Source organism: Saimiri boliviensis, chromosome 8 (assembly GCF_048565385.1).
Source record: "Saimiri boliviensis isolate mSaiBol1 chromosome 8, mSaiBol1.pri, whole genome shotgun sequence".
In the NCBI taxonomy this organism is placed as follows: Eukaryota; Metazoa; Chordata; class Mammalia; order Primates; family Cebidae; genus Saimiri; species Saimiri boliviensis.
Genome location: NC_133456.1, coordinates 119,023,562 through 119,048,679, shown reverse-complemented (window position 1 = coordinate 119,048,679; position 25,118 = coordinate 119,023,562). Strand labels below are relative to the sequence as shown.

At 47.6% G+C, this 25,118-nt stretch overlaps 1 protein-coding gene and 1 long non-coding RNA gene across 2 annotated transcripts in view; one reads left to right on the top strand and one right to left on the bottom strand.

The window, feature by feature from the left end:
* Window positions 1–397: 397 nt before the first annotated feature.
* On the bottom strand, window positions 398–23,696 carry LOC141585468 (uncharacterized). The gene is made up of 2 exons (XR_012519013.1): window positions 23,637–23,696; window positions 398–2,622 (listed from the first exon to the last, which is right to left on the bottom strand). It is a non-coding gene; the product is annotated as an uncharacterized LOC141585468 (long non-coding RNA).
* Window positions 23,697–23,758: 62 nt separating this feature from the next.
* Window positions 23,759–25,118, top strand: part of GTPBP4 (GTP binding protein 4) — a 28,173-nt gene continuing 26,813 nt past the window's right edge. Inside the window, exon 1 of the mRNA XM_010349709.3 lies at window positions 23,759–23,860. Within this exon, the coding sequence (XP_010348011.1) occupies window positions 23,813–23,860 (48 nt within the window). The 5' untranslated portion in view covers window positions 23,759–23,812. The remainder of the gene's footprint in view (window positions 23,861–25,118) is intronic.

Below are 25,118 nucleotides of genomic sequence, written 5' to 3'. Positions count from 1 at the left end.
GGAACAGAGAGTGGGGAGGCAGGCAGAAACCTGCCTCAGAGATGACGGCTCTAGCCTGGGTCAGGAATAACCAGCACTGTCCCCTGGAAATGGAACCTCAACCATCAGGTGGGCATGGGCTGGGCATCAGGGCTGTGGCTGTGTCTGCATCACGGAGCCTTCTCAGGGCACAGCGGGGCTCCCTCTCCCATCTCCCCAACCTACGCCTCCTGTTCTGCTGAGCCCCCTCATGCTTTGTCCAGAACATTCTTATTTAACTCATAGTTTTTCTCTTATTTTCTTTTTAGGTGCACAGCTTACCCCAGGACACATTTTTGTTTTTGTTTCAAACATTGCTACGTATCATTTCTACACACAGGCATGAACGGGTGTCAGACGCACAGGTGGGCACACCATGTTTCATTTTATTTATTTTTATTTCCAGGTATGAACGGGTTTTGGGTGTGGAACAATGGGGAGTCTCATAGCAGAGGGTCTTCACCCTGTGGCCCTAACATGCTTTTGCTGAGGACATTCTAGGAGTGCAGAGAGAAAGAGCCTGCGGGGAATGTGAGGCACACTGAGCGACTGTGCTGGGCAGGGAGCCCCCACACTCGCAGGGACTGTTTACTGCCTGTCCCCGCCTCTAAACCCACAGGCAGGAATGCTCCGGCCCACCCTGGCAGGGCCCCCACAGGTAGGGATTTCGGTCCTCTGCTCTGGCCTCCACCACTTCCACCTCCTGAAAAGCACCTCTGCCTACAGTGGCGAGTTCCTTCCAGCTCCCCACGAGTAGCTCTGTGGGAGACGGTCTCAGTTTCCTGTCTTTTCCAGGCCAGGTGCTGCACTGGCTCCAGCTGCAGCTCTGCTGGGAAGCGGCTGAGGCCCTGAGGGTGAACTGCACCCCAGGTGCTGGGAGCGGCTGGGCCTCTAATCTGGTTTGGCTGTGTCCACATACGTCTCATCTTGAATTGCACTCCCATAATCCTCACATCATGGGAGGGACTCGGTGGGAGATAATTGAATCATGGGGGTGGTTTCCTCCATACTGTTCTAGTGGTAGTGAATAAGACTCATAAGATCTGATGGTTTTATAAGGTGTTTCCCTTTTACTTCCTCCTCATTCTCTTCTTGTCTGCCACCATGTGAGACGTGCCTTTCACTTTCCACCATAATTGTGAGGCCTCCCCAGCCACGTGGAGGCTCCTGTCCTCAGAGCCTCTGAAGACACTAGCTGGTTCTGAAGTCTGGCTTTCTTAGAATGAGCAAGGAGTGAAATCACAAATGCCCAGCATCTCGCAGACAGGATGTTCCGGAACAGTCCATGGATGTCCAGAAACTGCAAGCAGAGTCTTAGGTGACAGGTGGAAGAAAAGACCCCAGGTGGAATTTGGATGCGATGGTAACCAGCTGGGCAACCAGCCGGATCTGACCAATTTGTGGATTCTTTCTGAATCCAGGAGGGTCCCCCATATTCATTCATATTTTCAAAACCAGGTTTGAAAACGGAGTTGTTTGAAGTTGAAAGTGTATGGGACAAATTTCCGTGATGACAAGTTTTACGTTTTCAGCAATGCTGCAGCCTGGCATTGTCTAACCTGGCAGAGGTTAACGAAGCGAAGGCGGGACTTCCTGGAAGTCCCAGGGTGACAGCCAAGCCCTCACTGGTGCGTTCAGTGAGCGGCGCTGGGCTTCCCGGGCAGCGTCTGTAGACCTAACTCCCACACCTCCCAGACAACTCGCCGGGAGCGTGCATGGCTTCTGCGGCAAGGACTGTCCTGTGGATCTGCTGGTCAGTGAGGAGGTCCCTGGGGGTGGACCAAGGGGAGACGGGCTGGATGCCGCCCTGGCATGCGGCTGACAGCGACCCGTAACCATTCACTTTCTAAAACCCTCATAGAGACCATCTATGGTCCCAGTAGGACTCACAATGAAGAAAAAATCCGGACTCAGACAGCAGCTTTTACTCCTTTTCCTTTTGTGTTTGGTCCTTCCATTTATGAACCTGTGTGTGTAGGTGTGCATCTGCCACTTATCTGTGTGGCTGGCTGTTAACATGGTTGTCTCTCCAGGTCGTGAATCTCTTCTGCTTTTTCTTTAGCAGGATAAGCGCTGGCTGAGTTTGGCTAAACTGTAAGTCAGTGAGTTTACGAGTTTCCAATTGCTGCTGTAACAGAAGACCACAACCTTGGGTTGAAACAATGTGTGTTTATCCTAAAGCTCTTCAACTGGAGACCCAAAATGAGCTCCCCAGGGGCTGGCAGGGCCACATTCCTTCTGGAGGGTGAAGGAAGAGTCCACTTCCTGCGTTTGCAGTGGCCAGAGGCTGCCTGCACCCTTGGCTCCTGGCTACTCCAGCTCAAAGCCAGCGATGGCGGCTGGGTCCCTCTCACCTGACGTCACTGACGCTGGCCCTCCCAGCTCCCTCTTCCACAGCAAGGGGCCCATGGTGACACTGGCCCATGAGTAATGCAGGATCATCTCCCTACCTGACACTCAGCTGACTGGGAGCCATAAGGCCCCCGCCAGTCAGATGACAAAGCCACAGGCTTCAGGGTTAGGACATGAGTGTCGTTCGGAGATGCTGTTCCTCTGCGTGGCTCCCCACAGGAGGCTGGTATGTTGTAGGCATGCAGTGCATTTCTTAAAAAGTATAAATAAACACACACAACTTTACTTCTAAGGCCTCATTTTGCTTGGTCCTTTCTGTGTTCACACTTGGTTGACACAATCTAACTTTTTTTTTTTTTTGAGACAGAGTTTCGCTCGTTACCCAGGCTGGAGTGCAATGGGGCGATCTCGGCTCACCGCAACCTCCGCCTCCTGGGTTCAAGCAATTCTCCTGCCTCAGCCTCCTGAGTAGCTGGGATGACAGGCATGCGCCACCATGCCCAGCTAATTTTTTGTATTTTTAGTAGAGACGGGGTTTCACCATGTTGACCAGGATGGTCTCGATCTCTTGAGCTTGTGATCCGCCCGCCTCGGCCTCCCAAAGTGCTGGGATTACAGGTGTGAGCCACCGCGCCCGGCTTGACACAATCTAACTTTTATCACATTGTCTTCTTAATAACTGTCACTTTCTCTCTGTGTTTCAGCCATTGCTTTTTCCTCATCTAAATTAAATAGTTGTAACAGTTACTGAAGTTTCCAAATATATGGCTTCCCATACCATGGGGATGTGTCCGGCATCCTTAGCAGCAGCCTGGCACAAGGAAACAAGGAACCTGCATGGGCCCGGGGCACGAGAGGCGCTTCCCACAGCGCCTTCCACTCGCCAGGGACCGTGCAACTGCTTTATGTGGTTCATCAGGTCACCGTGATCCCAGTAATAACTCAACAATTAAGAAAGACAATTCACGGCCGGGCGCGGTGGCTCAAGCTTGTAATCCCAGCACTTTGGGAGGCCGAGGCGGGTGGATCACGAGGTCGAGAGATCGAGACCATCCTGGTCAACATGGTGAAACCCCATCTCTACTAAAAATACAAAAAATTAGCTGGGCATGGTGGCACGTGCCTGTAATCCCAGCTACTCAGGAGGCTGAGGCAGGAGAATTGCCTGAACCCAGGAGGCGGAGGTTGCGGTGAGCCGAGATCGCGCCATTGCACTCCAGCCTGGGTAACAAGAGCGAAAACTCCGTCTCAGAAAAAAAAAAAAAAAGAAAGAAAGAAAGACAATTCACATATGAAGAAAGGCTGCTCAGAGAGGTCGGGCCACTTGCCCCCGGCTAAACAGTGGATCCTGGCTGCCACAGAACCATGCACAGCCACTGTCCAGGCAGGCCAGGTAAAGTCTGGGGTCTTGAACACACAAAATGAGAGTTTTTATTTGTAGTGGAGAAAGGGCAAATCAGAGGTGTGGTATGTGTGACCTCCCAAGATTATCTGCAAAAATATGTGGGCATAGCTCAAATGCATTGTGCCTGGACAGTCCACAGCTCTCATTCTATTCTCCGGGGGGTGAGGGTTCCAAAGGGGTTAGTATCCACTCGTGTAGAAGCCAGAGGAAGACAGTCCACAGCTTTCATTCTATTCTCAGCGGGGTGAAGGGTTCCAAAGGGGTTAATGTCCACTCATGTAGAAGCCAGAATAAGACAGATCACAGCTTTCATTCTATTCTCAGGGGGGTGAAGGGTTCCAAAGGGGTTAGTGTCCACTCACGTAGAAGCCAGAATAAGACAGATCACAGCTTTCATTCTATTCTCAGGGGGGTGAGGGTTCCAAAGGGGTTAATGTCCACTCACGTTGAAGCCAGAATAAGACAGATCACAGCTTTCATTCTATTCTCAGGGGGGTGAGGGTTCCAAAGGGGTTAATGTCCATTCACGTAGAAGCCAGAATAAGACAGATCACAGCTTTCATTCTATTCTCAGGGGGGTGAGGGGTTCCAAAGGGGTTAATGTCCACTCATGTAGAAGCCAGAGGAAGACAGTCCACAGCTTTCATTCTATTCTCAGGTGGGTGAGGGGTTCCAAAGGGATTAATGTCCACTCATGTAGAAGCCAGAATAAGACAGATGACAGCTTTCATTCTATTCTCAGGTGGGTGAGGGGTTCCAAAGGGGTTAGTGTCCACTCACGTAGAAGCCAGAGGAAGACAGTCCACAGCTTTCATTCTATTCTCAGAGGGGTGAAGGGTTCCAAAGGCTTAATGTCCACTCACGTAGAAGCCAGAGGAAGACAGTCCACAGCTTTCATTCTATTCTCAGAGGGGTGAGGGGTTCCAAAGGGGTTAATGTCCACTCACGTAGAAGCCAGAGGAAGACAGATCACAGCTTTCATTCTGTTCTCAGGGGGGTGAGGGGCTCCAAAGGGGTTAGTGTCCACTCACGTAGAAGCCAGAGGAAGACAGATCACACAGCCACAGCATCAGAGTTAGACCGAGAGAGGAGTGTTTAAGAGACTTCCAAGCAATCATGAAACATTCCATTTCTAAGTAAGCTGGTTGACTGACATGAAGTATGCACTTGCTGAGAATCAAACATTGAGAATATCAAGTATTCTACCTTGAAATCTGATCTTGGCAAGTAAGTGATAAAAGGCAGAGAAAAGTAGCTGGAAAATAAGGAAGACACAGCCCTGGATAGCTGCTTCTTTCCCCTCTCCAAGGCCATACATGCTGCCCAGCAGGTCTCGGGTTACAGAGAATGCCGGCAGCTCTGTCTGCAGTTTGGAGGGCTCACTGCTGAGCCACATGGAGTATTCTGGTGACGCAGCTGCTAAACTACTGAGACCATGCTTAGTTCCTCGCCATGCAGTAGGCATTACTACCGTGATTCTGTGGGTGGGACAAGCAGGCAAGGAGGCGGATGGGAGAAGTCAAAGGGCAAGTGTCCACTCAGCGCCCACTCAGCTGCTGACCATATGCTGTGGGCTGCCTTTCTTGCAGAGGTTAAAGGACTCTGGTCTGGTGACGGAGGTGGATGTGCTATGAGAGTCCCACCTGCCAGAGCCCCGATGGAAATGGGCCCAGACTGCTGGCGAGTGCATCAGGAACGACTCACTGGGGCGGGGGCGGGGGCCTCACGGGATGGCTGAGACAGCACGGCCCCACTCCTGTACAACCACCATTCAGTTCTCACTGAAAAGTGTGAACATGCTGTGCATCTGGTGAACTTTTAACACACTTCCCCATGCTCTAGCCACAGCCACCTTGGTTTCTGTTAGCTAAATTTTTAACCATATAGTATTGTCATTTGCATGCCATAGCTAAGAGCTTCCAGAGGTTACATGCGCTAGATTTTAACAGCTCAGCTCTCATGAATAACATTATCTTCCACCATCTCAGAGAAGCAGTGATATTGTGGAGCTAGAAAAGTGCAGTCTCCCAGGAGTTCTGCCCTATTTTCGTGCTGAGCTGTAATAGTGTATTTCCAGCCCCCACCCGTCTGTCACCTTAGGTGGGAATAACCTTAGGAGTGCACTTTCCCATGAGGCCCTTCAGTGGTTGGGCGTTTACAACCTTCAGAACTCCCAAAGATGGACCCAAACATCACACAAGCTCCCCACATCCAAAAGGTGAAAAGTCAGAGAACCTGGGGAATGAGGCTGCTTATCAAACATTCACACCTTTTGTGCGAGGTCTGGAAGAGCTGGTTTGGAGTGTCAAACACTCAATTCATCCTCCAAACAGCATAGGGTAACCAGGAGGGGCAGTGGTCAAGGTCCCATGTAGAGTGACTCAGCAGGTGCTCTATCTACAAGGCTGGCTCCCACAGAGACCCAGGGCAGTGGGGGATGGGGTTTTCCCCTTGGGGAGTGTTCCCTGGGGAGTTTTCCTCTTTCGCCCATTAGCTGTTTCTCCAATGCTGAGCTTCTAAAACCCCACCTTCCTAGGGAGACTTGCTTTGGGAAGTGTGTCTAGTCATTTCTCAGAGAGGCCTGGGCGCTCATGGCCTTAACCCCATACAGCCTGGATGGCCTCAGCTTCCTTCATTGTTCCTGGCCTCAGTTTCCTTATCTATCAATTAGGAATGTTAAAGGCTGTCTTGAAGTGTTACTGCTAGACCTAGAAATAATTCACATACAGCAAGGGGCCTGGCATGCACACTGTCACTAGTAACCACGGCTCTCACCCTGGCTGCTTGTCTCAGAACACGGAAATGGGGCCAGGGCACTGGTCAGAGCTCCCTTGGCTATTAGGGTAGGCTGTAATTTGTTCTGTGTTTACAGAAGCTCAACAAAGTGTAGTTTACCTCAGCCATGAAACACCTGCTAATACAGACCTCAAAGGTGCTGTGAAGATTAAACAGGTTAACGCTCATTGAAAGCTTGGAACTCCACGTGGCTTACAGCATATATTCAGTAAATGTCAGCTGTCACTGCTGCCCAGATACTCGACCCTCCCACCTGTCATTCAAGAGTCTGAGTACAGGCACAAGATGATAGTGGGATTGGAAAAGTAGTGATGGGGGTGGAAGCCAGAGCAGGCTCAGGACGTTCAAGATCCGGCACTATGACCAGGCAGTGGCTCACGCCTGTAATCCCAGCACTTTGGAAGGCTGAGACGGGTGAATCAATGGATCAAGCATTCGAGACCAGCCTGGCCAACATGGTGAAATCCCATCACTACTAAAAAAATACAAACAAATTAGCTGGATGTGGTGGTATGCGCTTGTAATCCCAGCTACTCAGGAGGCTGAGGCAGGAGAATTGCTGTAACCCAGGAGGCAGAGGTTGCAGTGAGCCGAGATTGCGCCACCCCACTCCACCCTGGACCACAGAGCAAGACTCTGTCTCCAAAAAAAAAAAAAAAAAAGACCCAGTACTGTTCTGTGGCTGGGATGGGGTCTGGACTCTGCAGGTCCTGACTGGCTCCTTCTGTGTCCACTGGTCACTGCCACAACAGACTGGACCAAACCAGCACACAGGAATGTCTGCACTTCAGAGGAAGTCACTTAGGTAAAATATTTGATGTTTAAATGGGAAATACATGCAAGTTACTTTTATGATTTTATAGGTTCTCAGCAGTCAGAAAAGGTAGCAAATCTATTAATTAGAAATAGTCTACAATACAGTTCTTAGATTATGTACTTGTGTGAATTAATTCTCCCAGCAGCATCCACCCGTGGTGTCCTGAGCCCACATGCTCCAAGGAAGCAATGGTTTCCCGTTGTTTATTTACTGATGTCCCTGATGTGTTTAGTACAGGGTCTGCCACACAGCTGAAGCTCGGTGTCTGTTGAATTAGATGATGTACTAAACCCTCTAAGGTGTACTACTAGAATTTCTTCTTGTTCTCCCAGCCACTGGCACACAGACCCTGCCTAGATTTTCACATACAAAGCATTAGGCTTGAAGACATGGAAGAAATGCTATTTTCGGCCGGGTGCGGTGGCTCAAGCCTGTAATCCTAGCACTTTGGGAGGCCGAGGCGAGTGGATCACCAGGTCAGGTGTTCGAGACCATCCTGGTCAACATGGTGAAACCCCGTCTCTACAAAAAATACAAAAAATTAGCTGGGCATGGTGGCACGTGCCTGTAATCCCAGCTACTCAGGAGGCTGAGGTTGCGGTGAGCGGAGACTGTGCCATTGCACTCCAGCCTGGGTAACAAGAGCGAAACTCGGTCTCAAAAAAAAAAAAAAAGAAAAAAAGAAAAAAAAAAGAAACGCTATTTTCTTATGTGCAATCAAGAAATGACTTCCAAGGGACCTCCACTGAGTGACAAATTGTCTGAACGCACACAGATCTCTTGGGGTGGATTTAACAGAACCAAGGGATTACGAAATAGGAAAAATAACAGGAATGCAAGCCATGTGGCCTGCGCCTAGCAGAATATGGGCCTGTCACTTAATCGCGGAACTTGCTTTCTTGTCTGCAAAAAGAGACACTTGAGGAACAGATCTTTAACGTGTGAACGCAGGCTACTGCCCATGCACTTCACAAAGAGGAATCAGTCGCATGAGTTTGGTTCAGTAAATCTACAGTAAGGTATTTAAATAATGCTGATTTTATGCATTCATTCATTTATCTACTTTTAGAGAAAGGGTCTGGCTGTTGCCCAGGCTGGAATGCAGTGGTGTGATCGTAGCTCACTGTAGCCTCCACTTTCTGGGTTCAAGTGATCCTCCTGCCTCAGCCTCCTGAGTACCTGGGACTATGGGAACTTTGCCACCATCCAAAATTATTTTATTATTTTTTGTAGAGATTGGATCTCACTGTTGCCCAGGCTAGTCTTGAGCTCCTGGGATCAAGAGATCCTCCCAGCTGGGCAGTGGTGCACGCCTGTAGTCCTAGCTACTCAGGACTGAGGCACAAGAATCACTTGAGCCTGGGATGCTGAGGCTGCAGTGAGCCAAGTTTGTGCCACTGCACTCCAGCCTGGATCTGGGCTACAAAGCAAGACCCCATCTCAAAAAAAAAAAAAAAAAAAAAAATCCTCCCAGTTCAGCTTCCTGAGATGCTGAGATTATAGGCATGAGCCAACGTGCTGTCCTAGACTTCTTATCATTATTCCCTAAACAATATAGTACAACTATTTATACAATGTTTACATTGTATTAGGTATTGTTAAGTCACCTAGAGGTGACAAAATACACAGGAGAACTGCATAGGTTATATGCAAATACTATGACATTTTATACCAGGGACTTGAGCATCCATCGATTTTGGAGTCCACAGGGACTCCTGGAACCAATGGTCCACCTATACCAAGGGATGACTACATACAAAGACCCTGGTGAAAGGCAAGGGTAGACTGAGGTCACCGAGTGTGGGAGTAGGTGAGGCAGCTCGACCCACACTGCCAAACTTTTAAAAGTGAGCCATGCCCTAGGGTGTGCTGGATGAATTACCCTATCCCATAGGCTATTTCTATAGGGTCACAAACAGAAGTATGGGGGTGAAGGATGAGGCCACACACTCAGAAGCTGCCTCTAGACTGGAAACAGTATTTCCACTCTTCATTTTTCTTGATTAGTCTTGCCCCAGGTTTGACAATTTAGTCTTTTCATTATTAACTTTTGTTTTATACAGCATTAATTTCTGCTCATTCCTTCATTTTATTTGTTCTTTTACTTTACTTTGCTGTTCTTTTTAAATTTAAAATGGATGTTTACCTTGTTTATGTTCATGTAGTATTTTGTACTCATGTAGAGAGAGATGAGTTTTTCTTTGTAAGTCAGTTTTTGCATTCTATATTTCAAGATTATGTTACTGGTTTACAATCAAGTTATCTTTATGAATTAAATAGTTATTGTAATTATTAACACGTTTGGATTTATAGCTACCATATTATTTGTGATTTTTCCATTTGTCGTTTTTTTCTTTTCACTTTTTTTTTGCTTTCATTTCAATGAGCTTTTGATAACCATTTTAGGTTTCTTTCTACTAATTTGGAAGTTACACATTCTGCTTGTGTAACTATAATCAGTAACATGGGAATTATAACAGGGATACTTAATTTACTATGTCTAAAGTTCATCAGTACTTTTTACCCTAGTTCTGAAAGTAGGACCTAGAAGTCTTACTCTATTCCTTTCTTGATTTATAGGGTTTATTGTGTGTTAAAATGCAATAAGATATTGTTTTTATGTACTTTATTTGCTCCTCATTCTTATCACTTTGCTTGTACCTCAAGGATATTGTTTAGACTTTCTTTTAGAAAGCGCTGGCTTATGGTAAGATTTCTCAGTGTCCCTTTGTCTGTAAATGTTTTTCTCCTAGTCCTTAACGGATTTTTTCTCTGGACACTGAAGTCTAGTTTGGCAGCACTGTTCGCTTTTTTTCCTCCCTCATCATATTGAAGATATTCCACTGTCTCCTGTCTCCGAATGCTACTGTTGAGCAGTCAGCTGTCAGACTCACTGTTGCTCTTCTGATGGCAATCTGGCTTTTACTTTCAGTTGCTTTTAACAAATTGTTCTCCTCTTTGGTATTCTGCAATCTATGATTTTTTTTTTTTTTTTTTTTTTTTTTAAAGATGGGGTTTCACCATGATGGCCAGGCTGCTCTTGAACTCCTGACCTCAGGTGATCCACCCACCTCAGCCTCCCAAAGTGCTAGGATTACAAGCGTGAGCCACTGTGCCCAGCCTGACTATGATTTTTAATTTATCTTCCTGGTACTTTATCCTTCCTTGAAAAATCTTAGTTGTTGCATCTTCAACTACTGCCTCCTTCCCTTGCTCCTTCTCCCATCCTTCCAGAATACTTATTGGAAAACATTGGCTCTCAATCCTACTGGTCTTCTCAATCTATTTCAATCTGCTTGACCTCAGGGTTGTGTGTTTTCCATTTGTGCCCCTCTCCTCTCCTCCCCGCTCCCCCCTGCCCCGATTGGGTTTCCCTCTGCCCTGCTCTATGTCCCTGGAAGTTGACTTCTACAGACCGGATGTCCAGGCTCTCTTGCATTCTGGCTGTTGGGTTAGTCAAAGGGAGGCCCCAGCAGAAATGAGGTGGTGAGACTGCTCTGGTTATTAATTTCTCTCACTCCCTTTCTACCAGGCTGAGGCTTGGTGTCATTGTATTCCTCTAAGGCTGTGACTCCCATCTGCACACCCTTCTACACGGCTTTAGCATTTGCTAGGTTCTGTCACTGCCTTGCCCCTCAGTCCTATGAATTGTGATGGCTTCCCACAGTTGCCAGTTAACTGGGTCCTCTGTCACCCTTTGCTAGTTCTTTTAGCCCAGCTCACACTTCTGTTAACAATCTCTTCTAAAAAATTATATTCATTTAAATTCTTTGAGTGTGCCATCTCTTTCCTGTCTGAAACAGGAACTTGGGGCCGGGCACGGTGGCTCAAGCCTGTAATCCCAGCACTTTGGGAGGCCGAGGTGGGTGGATCATGAGGTCAAGAGATCGAGACCATCCTGGCCAACATAGTGAAACCCCGTCTCTACTAAAAATACAAATAATTAGCTGGGCACAGTGGCGTGTGCCTGTAATCCCAGCTACTCAGGAGGCTGAGGCAGGAGAATTGCCTGAACCCAGGATGTGGAGGTTGCGGTGAGCTGAGTTCGCGCCATTGCACTCCAGCCTGGGTAACAAGAGCGAAACTCCGTCTCAAAAAAAAAAAAGAAACAGGAACTTAATATAATCTAAATTTATATTGCCCACCACTTTTTTGTGATCTGGACAACTTCCCACCTACATTTCAGTTCTTTTCTCTTCTCCTTCTTTTTTTTTTTTTTTTTTTTGTGAGACGGAGTTTCGCTCGTTACCCAGGCTGGAGTGCAATGGCGTGATCTCGGCTCACCGCAACCTCTGCCCCCTGGGTTCAGGCAATTCTCCTGCCTCAGCCTCCTGAGTAGCTGGGATTACAGGCATGCGCCACCATGCCCAGCTAATTTTTTGTATTTTTAGTAGAGACGGGGTTTCACCATGTTGACCAGGATGGTCTCAATCTCTTGACCTTGTGATCCGCCCGCCTCGGCCTCCTAAAGTGCTGGGATTACAGGCTTGAGCCACCGCGCCCGGCCCTTTTTTTTTTTTTTTTTTTTTTTTTGAGACGGAGTTTTGCTCTTGTTGCCCAGGCTGGAGTGCAATGGCACAGTCTCTGCTCACTGTAACCTCTGCCTCCTGGGTTCAAGCAATTGTCCTACCTCAGCCTCCCAAGTAGCTGGGATTACAGGCGTGTGCCACCATGCCTGGCTAATTTTGTTTTTTGTAGAGACAGGGTTTCACCATGCTGGCCAGGCTGGTCTTGAACTCGTGACATCAGGTAATCTGCCCACCTTGTCCTTTCTTTTTTTTTTTTTTTTTTTTGAGACAGAGTTTCGCTCTTGTTACCCAGGCTGGAATGCAATGGCGCAACCTCGGCTCACCGCAACCTCTGCCTCCTGGGTTCAAGCAATTTTCCTGCCTCAGCCTCCTGAGTAGCTGGGATTACAGGCACGCGCCACCATGCCCAGCTAATCTTTTGTATTTTTAGAAGAGACGGGGTTTCACCATGTTGACCAGGATGGTCTCGATCTCTCGACCTTGTGATCCACCCGCCTTGGCCTCCCAAACTGCTAGGATTACAGGCTTGAGCCACCGCGCCCGGCCCCACCTTGTCCTTTCAAAGTGCTGGGATTACAGGCATGAGCCACCATGCCAGGCCAGTTCTCTACTTTTCTTCATTTATCTCTATTCTGCTGTTAAAACCATCTATTAGGCTGGGCACAGTAGCTCACGCCTGTAATCCCAGCACTTTGGGAGACTGAGGCGGATGGATCAAAAAGTCAAGTGTTCGAGATCATCCTGGTCAACATGGTGAAACACCATTTCCACTAAAAATACAAAAAATTAGCTAGGTGTGGTTGCACGTGCCTGTAGTCTCAGCTACTTGGGAGGCTGAGGCAGGAGAATCACTTGAACCCAGGAGGTGGAGGTTGCAGTGAGTTGAGATTGTCACTGCACTTCAGCCTGGTGACACTGTTAGACTGTCAAAAACAAAACAAAACAAAACAAAACAAAAACCCTGTCTATTAAGTTTTCATTTTCAGTGATTAGTTGTTTTTTTTTTCTTTTAATCAGGAAATTTCAGTTTTTTTCCAAGTCTTCTTGGTTGAGTTTTATAGACTTTTTTTTCTGCATATATTCAAAGTTTGTTTATTAAACATAAGAAACATTATTTTGTATTTTGTGTCCAATATACAGTATCTGAAGTCTTTGTGATTCCATTTATCTTATTTGTTGTTTCTGCTGGTTCTTGTTCTTTTTTTTTTTTGTTGAGACGGAGTTTCGCTCTTGTTACCCAGGCTAGAGTGCAATGGCGCGATCTCGGCTCACTGCAACCTCTGCCTCCTGGGTTCAGGCAATTCTCCTGCCTCAGCCTCCTGAGTAGCTGGGACTACAGGCACGTGCCACCAAGCCCAGCTATTTTTTTGTATTTTTAGTAGAGACGGGGTTTCACCATGTTGACCAGGATGGTTTCGATCTCTCGACCTCGTGATCCACCCGCCTCAGCCTCCCAAAGTGCTGGGATTACAGGCGTGAGCCGCCGCGCCCGGCGGTTCTTGTTCTTAATGCCTTGCTTTCGTTCAGATTTAATAATTCTTTATTATGAGTTGTTCATTTGCCATGGAAAATTATTTGTAGGTACTCTTTGGAACCTGGCATGAAAATAAGTTTCTTCAGAAAAGATTGCGTTTGCTTTGCCAAGTTCACTCTAAGACCATTATGAGGCCTAGGGTTCTGGCTACAACTTCTCAGGGGCCTTCTTTACCCGTTTTCTTAGTGCTGAGTGTGTATCCTTTTGGACCCAGCTTTAGAGTGAATACTTCATTCGCTTTCAGTAGCTCTAGGCTTTATTTCCAGTGCCTCATCCCCACAAGGCTATCAACACCAAAACTGGAGTTCACTCAGTTCAGCAAATGTTCTGAGAGTGAAAACCAATGGAGAGCTCCATCTGAGCATCCGCTTTCACGGACATGTTTTTTCCAAGTGTATTATGCCATTCTTGCATTACTATAAAGAAATACTTAACACTAGGAAATTTATAAAGAAAAGAGGCTTAATTGGCTCACGGTTCTTCAGGCTGAACAGGAAGCATCGTGCTGACATCTGCTCGGCTTCCAGGGCGGCCTCAGGAAGATTACAATCATGGTGGAAGGTGAAAAGGGAGTAGGCATGTCACATGGTGAAAGCTGAAGAGGTGGGGGAGGTGCCACATACTTTTAAATGGCCAGATCTCATGAGTACTCACTCACCATTGCAAAGACATCACTGAGCTATGAGGGCTCCAGCCCCGTGACCTAAATACCTCCCACCAGGCCCCACTTTCAGTACTGGGGATTGCCATTCAACATCATATTTGAGCAGGGACAAATATCCAAACTCTATCATTCTACTCCTAGCTCCCCTCCCCTAAATTTCATGTCCCTCTCACATTATAAAACACGATCATGCCTTCCCAATAGTCCCCTAAAGTCTTTTTTTTTTTTAGACGGAGTTTCGCTCTTGTTACCCAGGCTGGAGTGCAATGGCTCGATCTCGGCTCACCGCAACCTCCGCCTCCTGGGCTCAGGCAATTCTCCTGCCTCAGCCTCCTGAGTAGCTGGGATCACAGGCACGCACCACCAAGCCCAGCTAGTTTTTTGTATTTTTAGTAGAGACGGGGTTTCACCATGTTGACCAGGATGGTCTCGATCTCTCGACCTCGTGATCCACCCGCCTCGGCCTCCCAAAGTGCTGGGATTACAGGCTTGAGCCACCGCGCCCAGCTAAAGTCTTAACTCATTCCAGCACTAACTCAAAAGTCCAAAGTCTGAGACAGTAAAGTACCTTTACAAATAAGCCTGTAAAATAAAAAAAAAACAAGTTATTTACTTCCAAGACACAGTGGATATACAGGCAGCATTGGGTAAACATTCCCATTCCGAAAGGGATAGGCTGGCCAAAAGAAAGACACTACAGACCCAATGCAAGCAAAACCTAGCAGGGCAGTCTTTAAATCTTAATGCTCCAAAATAACCTCCTTTGACTCCATGTCTCACATCCAGGGCTCACTGCTGCAAGGGGTGGTCTCCCAAGGCCTTGGGCAGCTCTGCCCCTCTGGCTTTGCAGGGTTCAGCCCCCAAGGCTACTCTCACCAGTTGGAGTTGAATGCCTGTGGCTTTTCCAGATGTACAGTGCAAGCTGGTGGTGGATCTACCATTCTGGTTTCTGGAGGACGATGGCCCCATTCTCACAGCTTCACTAGGCAGTGCCTCACTGGGGACTCTGTGTGGGGACTCCAACCTTGCATTTCCCTTGGCAGAGGTTCTCTGTGAGGGCTCTGCCCCTGCAGCAAGTTTTTGTCTGTGCACCTAGACTTTCTCATACATCCTCTGAAATCTAGGTGGAGACCACCAAGAGTTCTTCATTTTTGCATTCTGTGCACCTGCATGTTTAACACCATGTAGGAGCTCCCAAGGCTTATGTTTTCCAAAGTGGCAGCCCAAGCTGTACCTGGGCCCCTTTGAGCCATGGCTGGAGCTGAAACAGGTGCAATATGGGAAGCAGTGTCCCAAGGCTGTACAGGGCAATGGATACTCTGGGCCTGACCCGGGAAACCATTCTGCCCTCCTAGGCCTCTGGGCCTATGATGGGAGGGGCTCCTTGGAAGGTCTCTGAAATGTCTCCAAGCCTTTTTCCTCATTGTCTTGGATAGTAGCACTTGGCTCCCTTTTAGTTATGCAAATATCTCTAGCAAGTGGTCCTTCTGCAGCCTGCTTAAATTCCTGTCCTTAAAAAGCTTTTTCTTTCTGTGCCACAGGGCCAGGCTGCAGATTTTCCAAACTTTTACACTTTGCTTCCTATTAAAATATAAGTTCCAGACGGGCGTGGTGGCTCAAGCCTGTAATCCCAGCACTTTGGGAGGCTGAGGCGGGTGGATCACGAGGTCGAGAGATTGAGAGATCGAGACCATCCTGGTCAACATGGTGAAACCCCGTCTCTACTAAAAATAAAAAAAATTAGCTGGGCATGGTGGCTCGTGCCTGTAATCCCAGCTACTCAGGAGGCTGAGGCAGGAGAATTGCCTGAACCTGGGAGGCGGAGGTTGCGGTGAGCCGAGATCGCGCCATTGCACTCCAGCCTGGGTAACAAGAGCGAAACTCCGTCTCAAAAAAAAAAAAAAAAAAAAAAAGAAATATAAGTTCCAACCTTAGGTCATTTCTTTGCTCCTCCATCTGAGGTAGGCTGTTAGAATTAGCCAGGCTATCCCTTGAACACTTTCCTGCTTAGAAATTTCTCCTGCCAGATGCCCTAAATCATCACTTTTTAGTTCAAACTTCCACAGATCCCTAGAGCATGACCAGAATACGGCCAAGCTCTTTGCTAATCATAACAAGGGTGACTTTTGCTCTAGTTCCCAGTAAGTTCTTCATTTCTATCTGAGGCCTCAGAATCCTGGGCTTCACTGTCCATATCACTATTAGCATTTTGGTCACAACCACTGAACTGCCTCTAAGACATTCTAAGCTTTCCCTCATCATCCTGTCTTCTTCTGAGCCCTCCAACGTCTTCCAACCTCTGCCTGTTACCAAGTTCAGGGTTAGTTTTACATTTTCAGTATCTTTCTAGCAATGCTCCACTTCTTGGTACCAATTTTCTGTGATCCAAACACCTCACATGAGGCCCCATCTCCAGCACTGTGGATTACAATTCAATATGAGATTTGGGTGGGGAAAAATATCCAAACTGTATCACTAAGTAATATTTAGATAACTTTAAAGGATTTTAAGGGCCGGGCGCGGTGGCTCAAGCCTGTAATCCCAGCACTTTGGGAGGCCGAGGAGGGTGGATCACGAGGTGGAGAGATTGAGATCATCCTGGTCAACAAGGTGAAACCCCGTCTCTACTAAAAATACAAAAAATTAGCTGGGCATGGTGGTGTGTGCCTGTAATCCCAGCTACTCAGGAGGCTGAGGCAGGAGAATTGCCTGAACCCAGGAGACGGAGGTTGCGGTGAGCTGAGATCGAGCCATTGCACTCCAGCCTGGGTAACAAGAGCGAATCTCTGTCTCCAAAAAAAAAAAAAGGATTTTAAAACATATTTTAGGCATTTTGTACTGTTTTCAAGATGACACTGTCCTTTATCCCTAGCTAATCATGTAAAAGAAATGGTACATCAGGAGAAAGAAAACAGGATAGGAGTTATTTGCTGGGGAGGAATCATTCATGAGAGTCCTTTCATGTCTTCTTAAGAGTTTAGAATTCCTACTCTGTCAGTCTCCAGGTATACTGATGCTTTCACAGAGTTTTTAAGTGAATGAACATTTATGAAGAAAGACTGTACCTGTATTAGCCAATTTTAGCCTGGGATAGAGAAATCGAAGAGGGCTTATTACCTATCTCTTTATATAAGGGCCACAGGTTCAGATTTTCTAGTTAAACATAAGTATTTTGATATATGTTGTGCCATATTTGGATTACCAATTGAACATAGATTTAAAGAGCATCTGCTTTAGATGCCAATGCAGTAGGCATCAGTACTGTTTACAAATAACTCTGTTATTCTCAACTCACTGTCCAGAAATAGGCACATGGGAGCTGAGACTGAAACATTTCATTGTCAAATTCATTCCCCTTTCCTCAGCATAGCTATTGTCAACAACCTTTACTCCAGGAGTCTGATCCCTCAGTGACCATTCTGAGCAGAGCCCCCTGCTGACCTATGATGACTATCTTAACCAGCTTGGGCTGCCATAACAAAATACCACAGACTGAGTGGCTTAAATGACAGAAAATTTTCTTTTCACAGTTTTGGAGACTGGAAGGTCAAGATCAGGGCACCAGCATAGTTGGGTTCTGGTTCATCCTCTTCCTGGCTTGACAAAAGCTGCCTTCTCTCTGTGCTCACATCATGTCTCCTTGGTGCATGTGTGAGGCCAGGGAAGCCAGGGAACAGCTCTCTGGGTCTTTTCTCACAAGTGTGCTAACTCCATCAAGAGGGCTCCAGCCTTATGACCTTTACAAAACCCAATTACCTCCCAAAGGCTCTATCTCCAAATACCATAAGACTGGGAGTAAGGCCTTTAATGCATGCATTTGGTGGGGACTCAATTTAGTCCACAGCAGTGAGCATGGAACATCAGAGAGAAATAACTGATGCTGAGATATGGAGACTATTTGTTATCACAGGATAACTTACGACTATCCAGACAGATACATTCTGATAGTGAATATTATTATTTTTATACCTCTATGCTTTTGTGAGGAAATAATATGTTTTTAATTAAAAATAATAGCAGGAGAAGCACTTGGCTTACTACTATCCTAAATGTTGGTGGCAGGGCTGGAATTGAAACTTTAAGCCTCCTCTCCCTGGAAAATTGAAATTGCTTAAACGTCATGGTTTCCTTGTGCAGACCTTCAAAGTCAGTTATTAAACTTGTGACAATAATGTCACTTTATCAAAGTGAATTTTTGTTGTTATTGCTGTTTTTAGCCTGAGGGTCAGACATCACAACCACCTGCTTAACCAGCTTCCATAAACACCAAGGATTCACATGGCTGCGGCAACATGAAACTCGTCTTTGCTTATCTTGAGGTTTTTTTCGGTACAGCACAGAAAGCTAATCTTAAGAAATTCCGCCTGCAGATGTTTAGAATCATTTGGAAATTGATCATACAAGAATAAGTACATGCATTCCTAATATGTGTACATTTATTATCACAAATCTTCCCTAGGAAAAGAGACTGCAAGATTTGCATTATACCTAAAAGTCCTTTAGGGAACTACAGAATGCAAAGAATTTTTTTTTTTTTTTTTTTTTTTGAGGTGGAGTTTCGCTCGTTACGCAGGCTGGAGTGCAATGGCGCGATCTCGGCTCACCGCAACCTCCGCCTCCTGGGTTCAGGCAATTCTCCTGCCTCAGCCTCCTGAGTAGCTGGGATTACAGGCACACACCACCATGCCCAGCTAATTTTTTGTATTTTTAGTAGAGACGGTGTTTCACCTCGTTGACCAGGATGGTCTCGATCTCTGGACCTCGTGATCCACCCGCCTCGGCCTCCCAAAGTGCTGGGATTACAGGCTTGAGCCACCGTGCCCGGCCGCAAAGAATGTTTTTAACTGTGTGTCAATGAAGTAATTCATAATCAACCCATGAAAACACCCCTTATCAGAAGCTCGGACGTGAGCAAGGGCAGAAGTTCATTGGCACAGGTAGCAGTGAAGCCACCTGCTTGTCATGATCCAAGCACAGGAACATGGAATTCTCGCAGAAGAAACACAACCTGTCTGCATATGCAAACAGTGCTTTAATGAAACACTGATGCTGGGGGATTATTTACAGCCGATGATTCCAAGTGTGATCTATCATGTACCTCCATTTAAATACCAAACATTTCATGACCAGCTTGGACAACATGGCAAAATCTCACCTCTACTAAAAAATACAAAAATTAGCCTGGTGTTGTGGTGCGCACCTGTAGTCTCAGCTACATGGGAGGCTGAGGCACAAGAACTGCTTAAACCTGAGAGATGGAGGTTGCAGTGAGCCAAGATCACACCACTGCACTCCAGCCTGAGCAAGAGAGTGAGACCTTGTCTCATAAATAAACAAATAAATAAATACCAAACAAGGTAATAACTCTAAAGAGGTCAAGAACAAAGCCACTCTTAGACGGCAGTGCAAAAGGAGAGTGGCTTTGGACTTCCATGGGCCCTGGAACCACCTCCAGTGGTGTCCCTCCAGCTGTGTGACTGTGAGCAAGCACTCCTCTCTGCGAAACAGAGACAACCACGCCCACCTCATTATGCTGTCCTGAGAAGGAAAACAAGTTACCTGGCATGTGGTGGAGGCTCCCTGCTTTGCAGTTGTTAAGGTTCAATGAGAATTTAATGAATAGAACAAAGTTTAGCAAATATTATGTAACTAAGCAGCTAAGAACATAAATAATACATAATGCATAACAGTACAGAATCTCTTTGCTCACTTACTATGTGAGAGGCATGTTAAAAGTACTTTATTTCACTAACCCTATTCCACACGCATTATTATTACCTTCAATCTAAAGGTGAAGAAACAGAGGCTTGATGAAGTTGAGAAATTTTCCCAGGATCACATGGGGTGGAGCTATATCTTAGACATGAAGCTCACACTTTTAACTCATTGTGTAATTCTGCAGGGAATGTCAGGCTGCACCTTTGCCCCAGAGGGTGGCTCCCATGCCATTGTTGCCTTCCACAAAGGAGGGTGTTTCCTTAGACTTCCCTGTTGAATTCATACCTCTATGAAGTTAAAATAACATCTGTCCCCTAGCCACTTTTAAGACTCCACAAGACTCACAGGATTGGGTTGACAGACACTGTATAAATCCAGTGGTTAGAGAAAATTCACTTACTAAGTGAAGGTGAAATTCCCCTTCTCTTGAGTTTCCAGTGTCATATTAAAGGAAAACCAATAAGTAAACCTTTCACCTCTTCATCCTTCAGTGAATTCTATTTATAACCAATCATTTCAACAACTGGAAGAAACACACACACAGACCTATGTCGTGTGAACTCCATGTACTCCCCCTTGCCCTGCAATGGAAGCACTCTCCATTAGTGCCAGGAGGCGGTGGTTCAGGCAGAAATTGGCTATGGAGGTGTGCAAGCCTGGTAGGTTCATGAGGTGTCACCCTGCCTGCTCCAAGGGCTCCTCGGCTGCAGCTTTACTTCGTCATGAAATATGCCAGACTGGCAGCTGGTTTGCTGGCTGCTGGCTCCTCTGAGGCGTCTGCCCTCACAGAATCCACAGCCTCAGAATCTGAGGCCCTCAGCATCTCTCATCATTCCAGGGGATCAGAGTCCAAGTGCCTCAGGCTGGAGGAACCTGCCCTGGAAAAGGCCCTGGCTGTCAAGAAGCTGGAGGTCTGGAACAGCTTTCCTCTTTATGGCACACTGTGGAGTTCTGACCCATTTCAGAGTTGTACACAGGGGATTCGACAGTAGTGTAATTCACTAGGACTACTTGAGTATTGCAGAAGCCAGATTCCAACTGCTACAGCCCCAACTGTATCAGGAACTTACTCAAGCTGACGTTCAATCCAGAGTTCCACGGTCACTGCAAATGCTCTTGGCAGTGCTGCCCGAGGAGAGGGATGGCAAAAGAGTAAGACATAGTTCCTGTCCACAATGGGCTGCCTACTTCTTTTGAAAATAAAATGTACACAAGGAAGCATCTAGGTACAAAGCAGCATGTGACTCGTTCCGAGTGAATTCATGTGGGGATCCAGGGAAGTGGCCAACGGGCCTGATGGAACACTCCAAGCACCCTCTAAGACTGGATGGCCACTGATGGCTAATCCCCCTGCAAAGTCTCCTTTCAGGCAGGAAGTTCAGTTCTGCCAGATGTACCTTTCATCCATAAGAATTACAGCAACGCGAAGATAGAAAACATCAAAAAAGATCGAGCTCACAAAATAAAGAAGTCTGAAAAACAAAGTGTTTTACTAAGAAATGCTTGCAGTAAGAAGTTTTGCAGAGTGCCCTTGAGAGCATCCTTCACTACAGCTTAGACATACCTTTCCCTGTCACAAGGTACACACTCTAAGGCATTTGGTAGCTGGATACCTCCATTAACACAGTCAAGAACTGGCAATGTGCTTCATGCTGCAGGCAGTGTTTCTGACTATCCTCAGAAATGGGCTTTACAGTTTTGATTCCCCAGAGAAGCCCGGAAGTGTTTTCACAGAGAAGCTTGCTCCTAGTGGTGTAGAACACACACCTGTCCCCAAGAAGCTACACTCAGCCAGAAAATCACAACAACAGGCAAGGATGCTGATTTTCATCAACACACAAACATAGTGTAGGATGCTTGGTACTTCACCATTGTTGTTACAGCTCTGGGCCCATGATGAGTCATTATGGTTGTGCATTCACAGACATGCCTTTGTGGCTGAACAAGTTAAAAGCAGGTGGCTCATGCCTGTAATCCCAGTACTCTGGGAGGCCAAGGCGGTGGATCACTTAGGTCAGGGTTCAAGACCGGCCTGGCTAATATGGTGAAACTCCATCTCCACTAAAAATACAAAATATTAGCCGGGCGCGATGGCTCAAGCCTGTAATCCCAGCACTTTGGGAGGCTGAGGCGGGTGGATCACGAGGTCAAGAGATCAAGACCAACCTGGTCAACATGGTGAAACCCCGTCTCTACTAAAAATACAAAAAATTAGCTGGGCATGGTGGCACGTGCCTGTAATCCCAGCTACTCAGGAGGCTGAGGCAGGAGAATTGCCTGAACCCAGGAGGCGGAGGTTGCGGTGAGCCGAGATCGCGTCATTGCACTCCAGCCTGGGTAACAAGAGCGAAACTCCGTCTCAAAAAAAAAAAAAAAAAAAAAAGAAAAGAAAAGAATTAAAGAAAGGATGTTTGCCCATCTCAAGCAAAGTATTGACTGGACTTATGTAAATACCAGATTAAAAGAAAAAGAAAGAGGAACTGGGCATGTCAGAGTGAGAGAAAGTGGGAGAGGTTGAGGAAACAAGAGATTCTAAAAAAAAAGGACAGTAAATACCAGCATAGCTTTGCTCATCTTGGAAATGGTGGCCAGAATTGTCTGCGGTTTAGCAAATGATGATAGCCAGCTAATCCTAATTACCCTAGAAGCTTCCTTTAGAAGTGCCACAAAGCTGTAGGAGGTATGCTTATCTGCATTGCTTGTGACACAAAAATGGAAGCATAGTTAATATAATGGATGAGAAATGCATGACTCAGAATGCTTTTCATTATTAGAACGTTGGGAATCTATGGGAGGTATTAAGAATAACAGGACTTGTTTAAAAGGATTGGAGAGTTGGGGGCATCCCAGATGCGTGAGAAGCAGTACAGCTAGTGATCAGAAGCAGGTTTGCTGGAGCCAGGCTCCTGGGTTCAAAGTTCACCTCTGCTGCCTGCTAGCTGCACCACCATGGGCTGCTTTGGAGCCTTGCTGTGCCTTGGTTTCCCCACGCACTTCATGAGGCTCTTGCAGGAATTAAATGAGTTAATAGTCAGCAGCTCTTAACAGTGCCTGACTGAGTCAGCCCTACCTGAGATTTAACTTACGGGATGTGGCCCTGGGTTCCCTAAGGGAGTGGCCGCACTATGCACAAACAGGAACGCACTAAGCGCACAAAGAAAGGCTCTGTCCTCACCGACCTCCTCAGCTGGACCCCACAGAACTGTCTCCCCGCTGCTCCCCGGCTCTCCAGCTCCCCCTCTTCTGCCTTAGATCAGGCTGTACCTTCTCTGCCCGTTTTGGAATTTAACAAGCACGAGAAAGGACTGCGGGGAGCCCCAAGAGCACGAGAAAGGGCTGCAGGGAGCCCCGAGGGCACGAGAAAGGGCTGCGGGGAGACCCAAGGGCACGAGAAAGGGCTGCAGGGAGCCCCAAGGGCCTCCTCAACACCGCGCGCGCGAGGTCGGGGTCGGGGAGAGGACGCGCCACCTGCTCCACACCCAGAGCCAGGGCACGCCCCGCACGCGCGCTTCCCTCCTCCTCTGCGTGTCTCGCCGCGACCCGGGACCCCTAGACTCCTGGACCCGAGCCTCTGAACCCCTAAACCCCCATGCATCCCCCAATTCCCAAGACCCCGGACTGCCCAATCATGGCCCAGGGCGGTGGCTGCGGGCCTGAACCCGAGTCCAAAAACCCGCAGGGCAGTCTGTCGGGAGTCCCCGCTTTACCCACCAGGAATTCATTCTCCGCGCCCCCTAAAATCCGGGCGCCCTCTCCCCGCCGCCCTCACTCCCGGGGCCCCCCACACGCCCTCCGCGGCTGACCTCCAGGCCGGGTGGGTGCGCTGTGCCACGCGGAAAGCGCCACTGGCGACGCAGGACACGTTTGGCTGAGCTCCCGGAAGTGACGCACCGCCTGCGCCCGACGGCGGAAGTCCCGCCTGCGCCCGACGGCGGAAGTTCCGGGAGTGCCCAGTCCCCGCGTGCTGACGGCTGCCGGCATGGCGCACTACAACTTCAAGAAAATTACGGTGGTGCCGTCCGCCAAGGTAGGCGGCTGCGGGAGGGTCACCCCGACTTTCGCCAGGTCCTTAGCGGGGTCTCCGGCGAGTGTCCGGGCCTGTAGCCGTGGGAGAGCGCTCCCGGGCCCGACCTCCTGGTCGCGTACTCGTGATCATTTCCCCTCCTCCTAACGAATCCGGGATCCGCCAGAGGAGACCAGGGTCCACCCAAAGCCTGAGGGCCCCCAGAGGTGGAGGTCCGCCTACGGAAGGGTTCTCTGGGGGGGCCCCAAAGATGACGAGGTGGGCGAGTGGAGGGGGACCCCGACATGTCAGGGAGAAGCCCTCGGTGGTTAGTGATGCGCCTTCGGGTCCTGGGTTTGGCGTAGCGCCCTCCCCTCTCTGGAAGCCTCGGTTCGTTGCTCTCGTGATTTAACATTTCTTAATTTTTAAGTCATTCTCTTTCACTGTTGGATTTGGGAATCCCAGTTCTTTTTCGGACTATAGCAGGCCCAGACTAAATTTGTACAGCGTTGGTTGGTGTGGCAAGAATGAGTCAAAAAGTGTTGAGCATTGGGACTTAATATTTTATTTTTTATTATTTTTATTTTTATTTTTTTAAAGATGGGGTTTCACCATGTTGGTCAGGCTGGTTTTGAACACCCGACCTCAGGTGATCCGCCCGCCTTGGCCTCCAAAGTGCTTGGATTACAGGTCTGAGCCACCACGCCTGGCCAGTACTTTTTTTTTTTTTTTTTTTGAGACTGAGCTTTTCGCTCTTGTTGCCCAGGGTGGAGTGCAATGGCCAGATCTCGGCTCACTGCAGCTCTGCCTCCGAGGTTCAAGTGACTCTCCTGCCTCCGCCTCCCAAGTACCTGGGATTACAGGCGCACGCCACCAGGTCTGGCTAATTTTTGTGTTATCAGTAGAGACGGAGTTTCACCGTGTTGGCTAGGCTGGTCTTGAACTCCTGATCTCAAGTAATCCACTTGCCTCAGCCTCCCAAAGTGCTGGGATTACAGGCGTGAGCCACCACTCCGAGCCAGACTGTAGTATTTTCGAGTGCAGGAATCATATCTTATTTGTATTTTTGATCAACCATCTCTCAAGTTTGTTGATGGAATTTGCTTTTTGGATTATGTGAACTTTGGTAATGTAATCGACTTATATGGAGAACTTTGGAATATGTTAGTACACCACCCGTTTTCTGTTTTGTGGAGAGATTTGTGTTTTTAGAGAACAGATGACTTTACCTGTCTGAAAAGGGTGATGGTAATTGTTTGGTAACGAAGTTAAAAAAAAAATC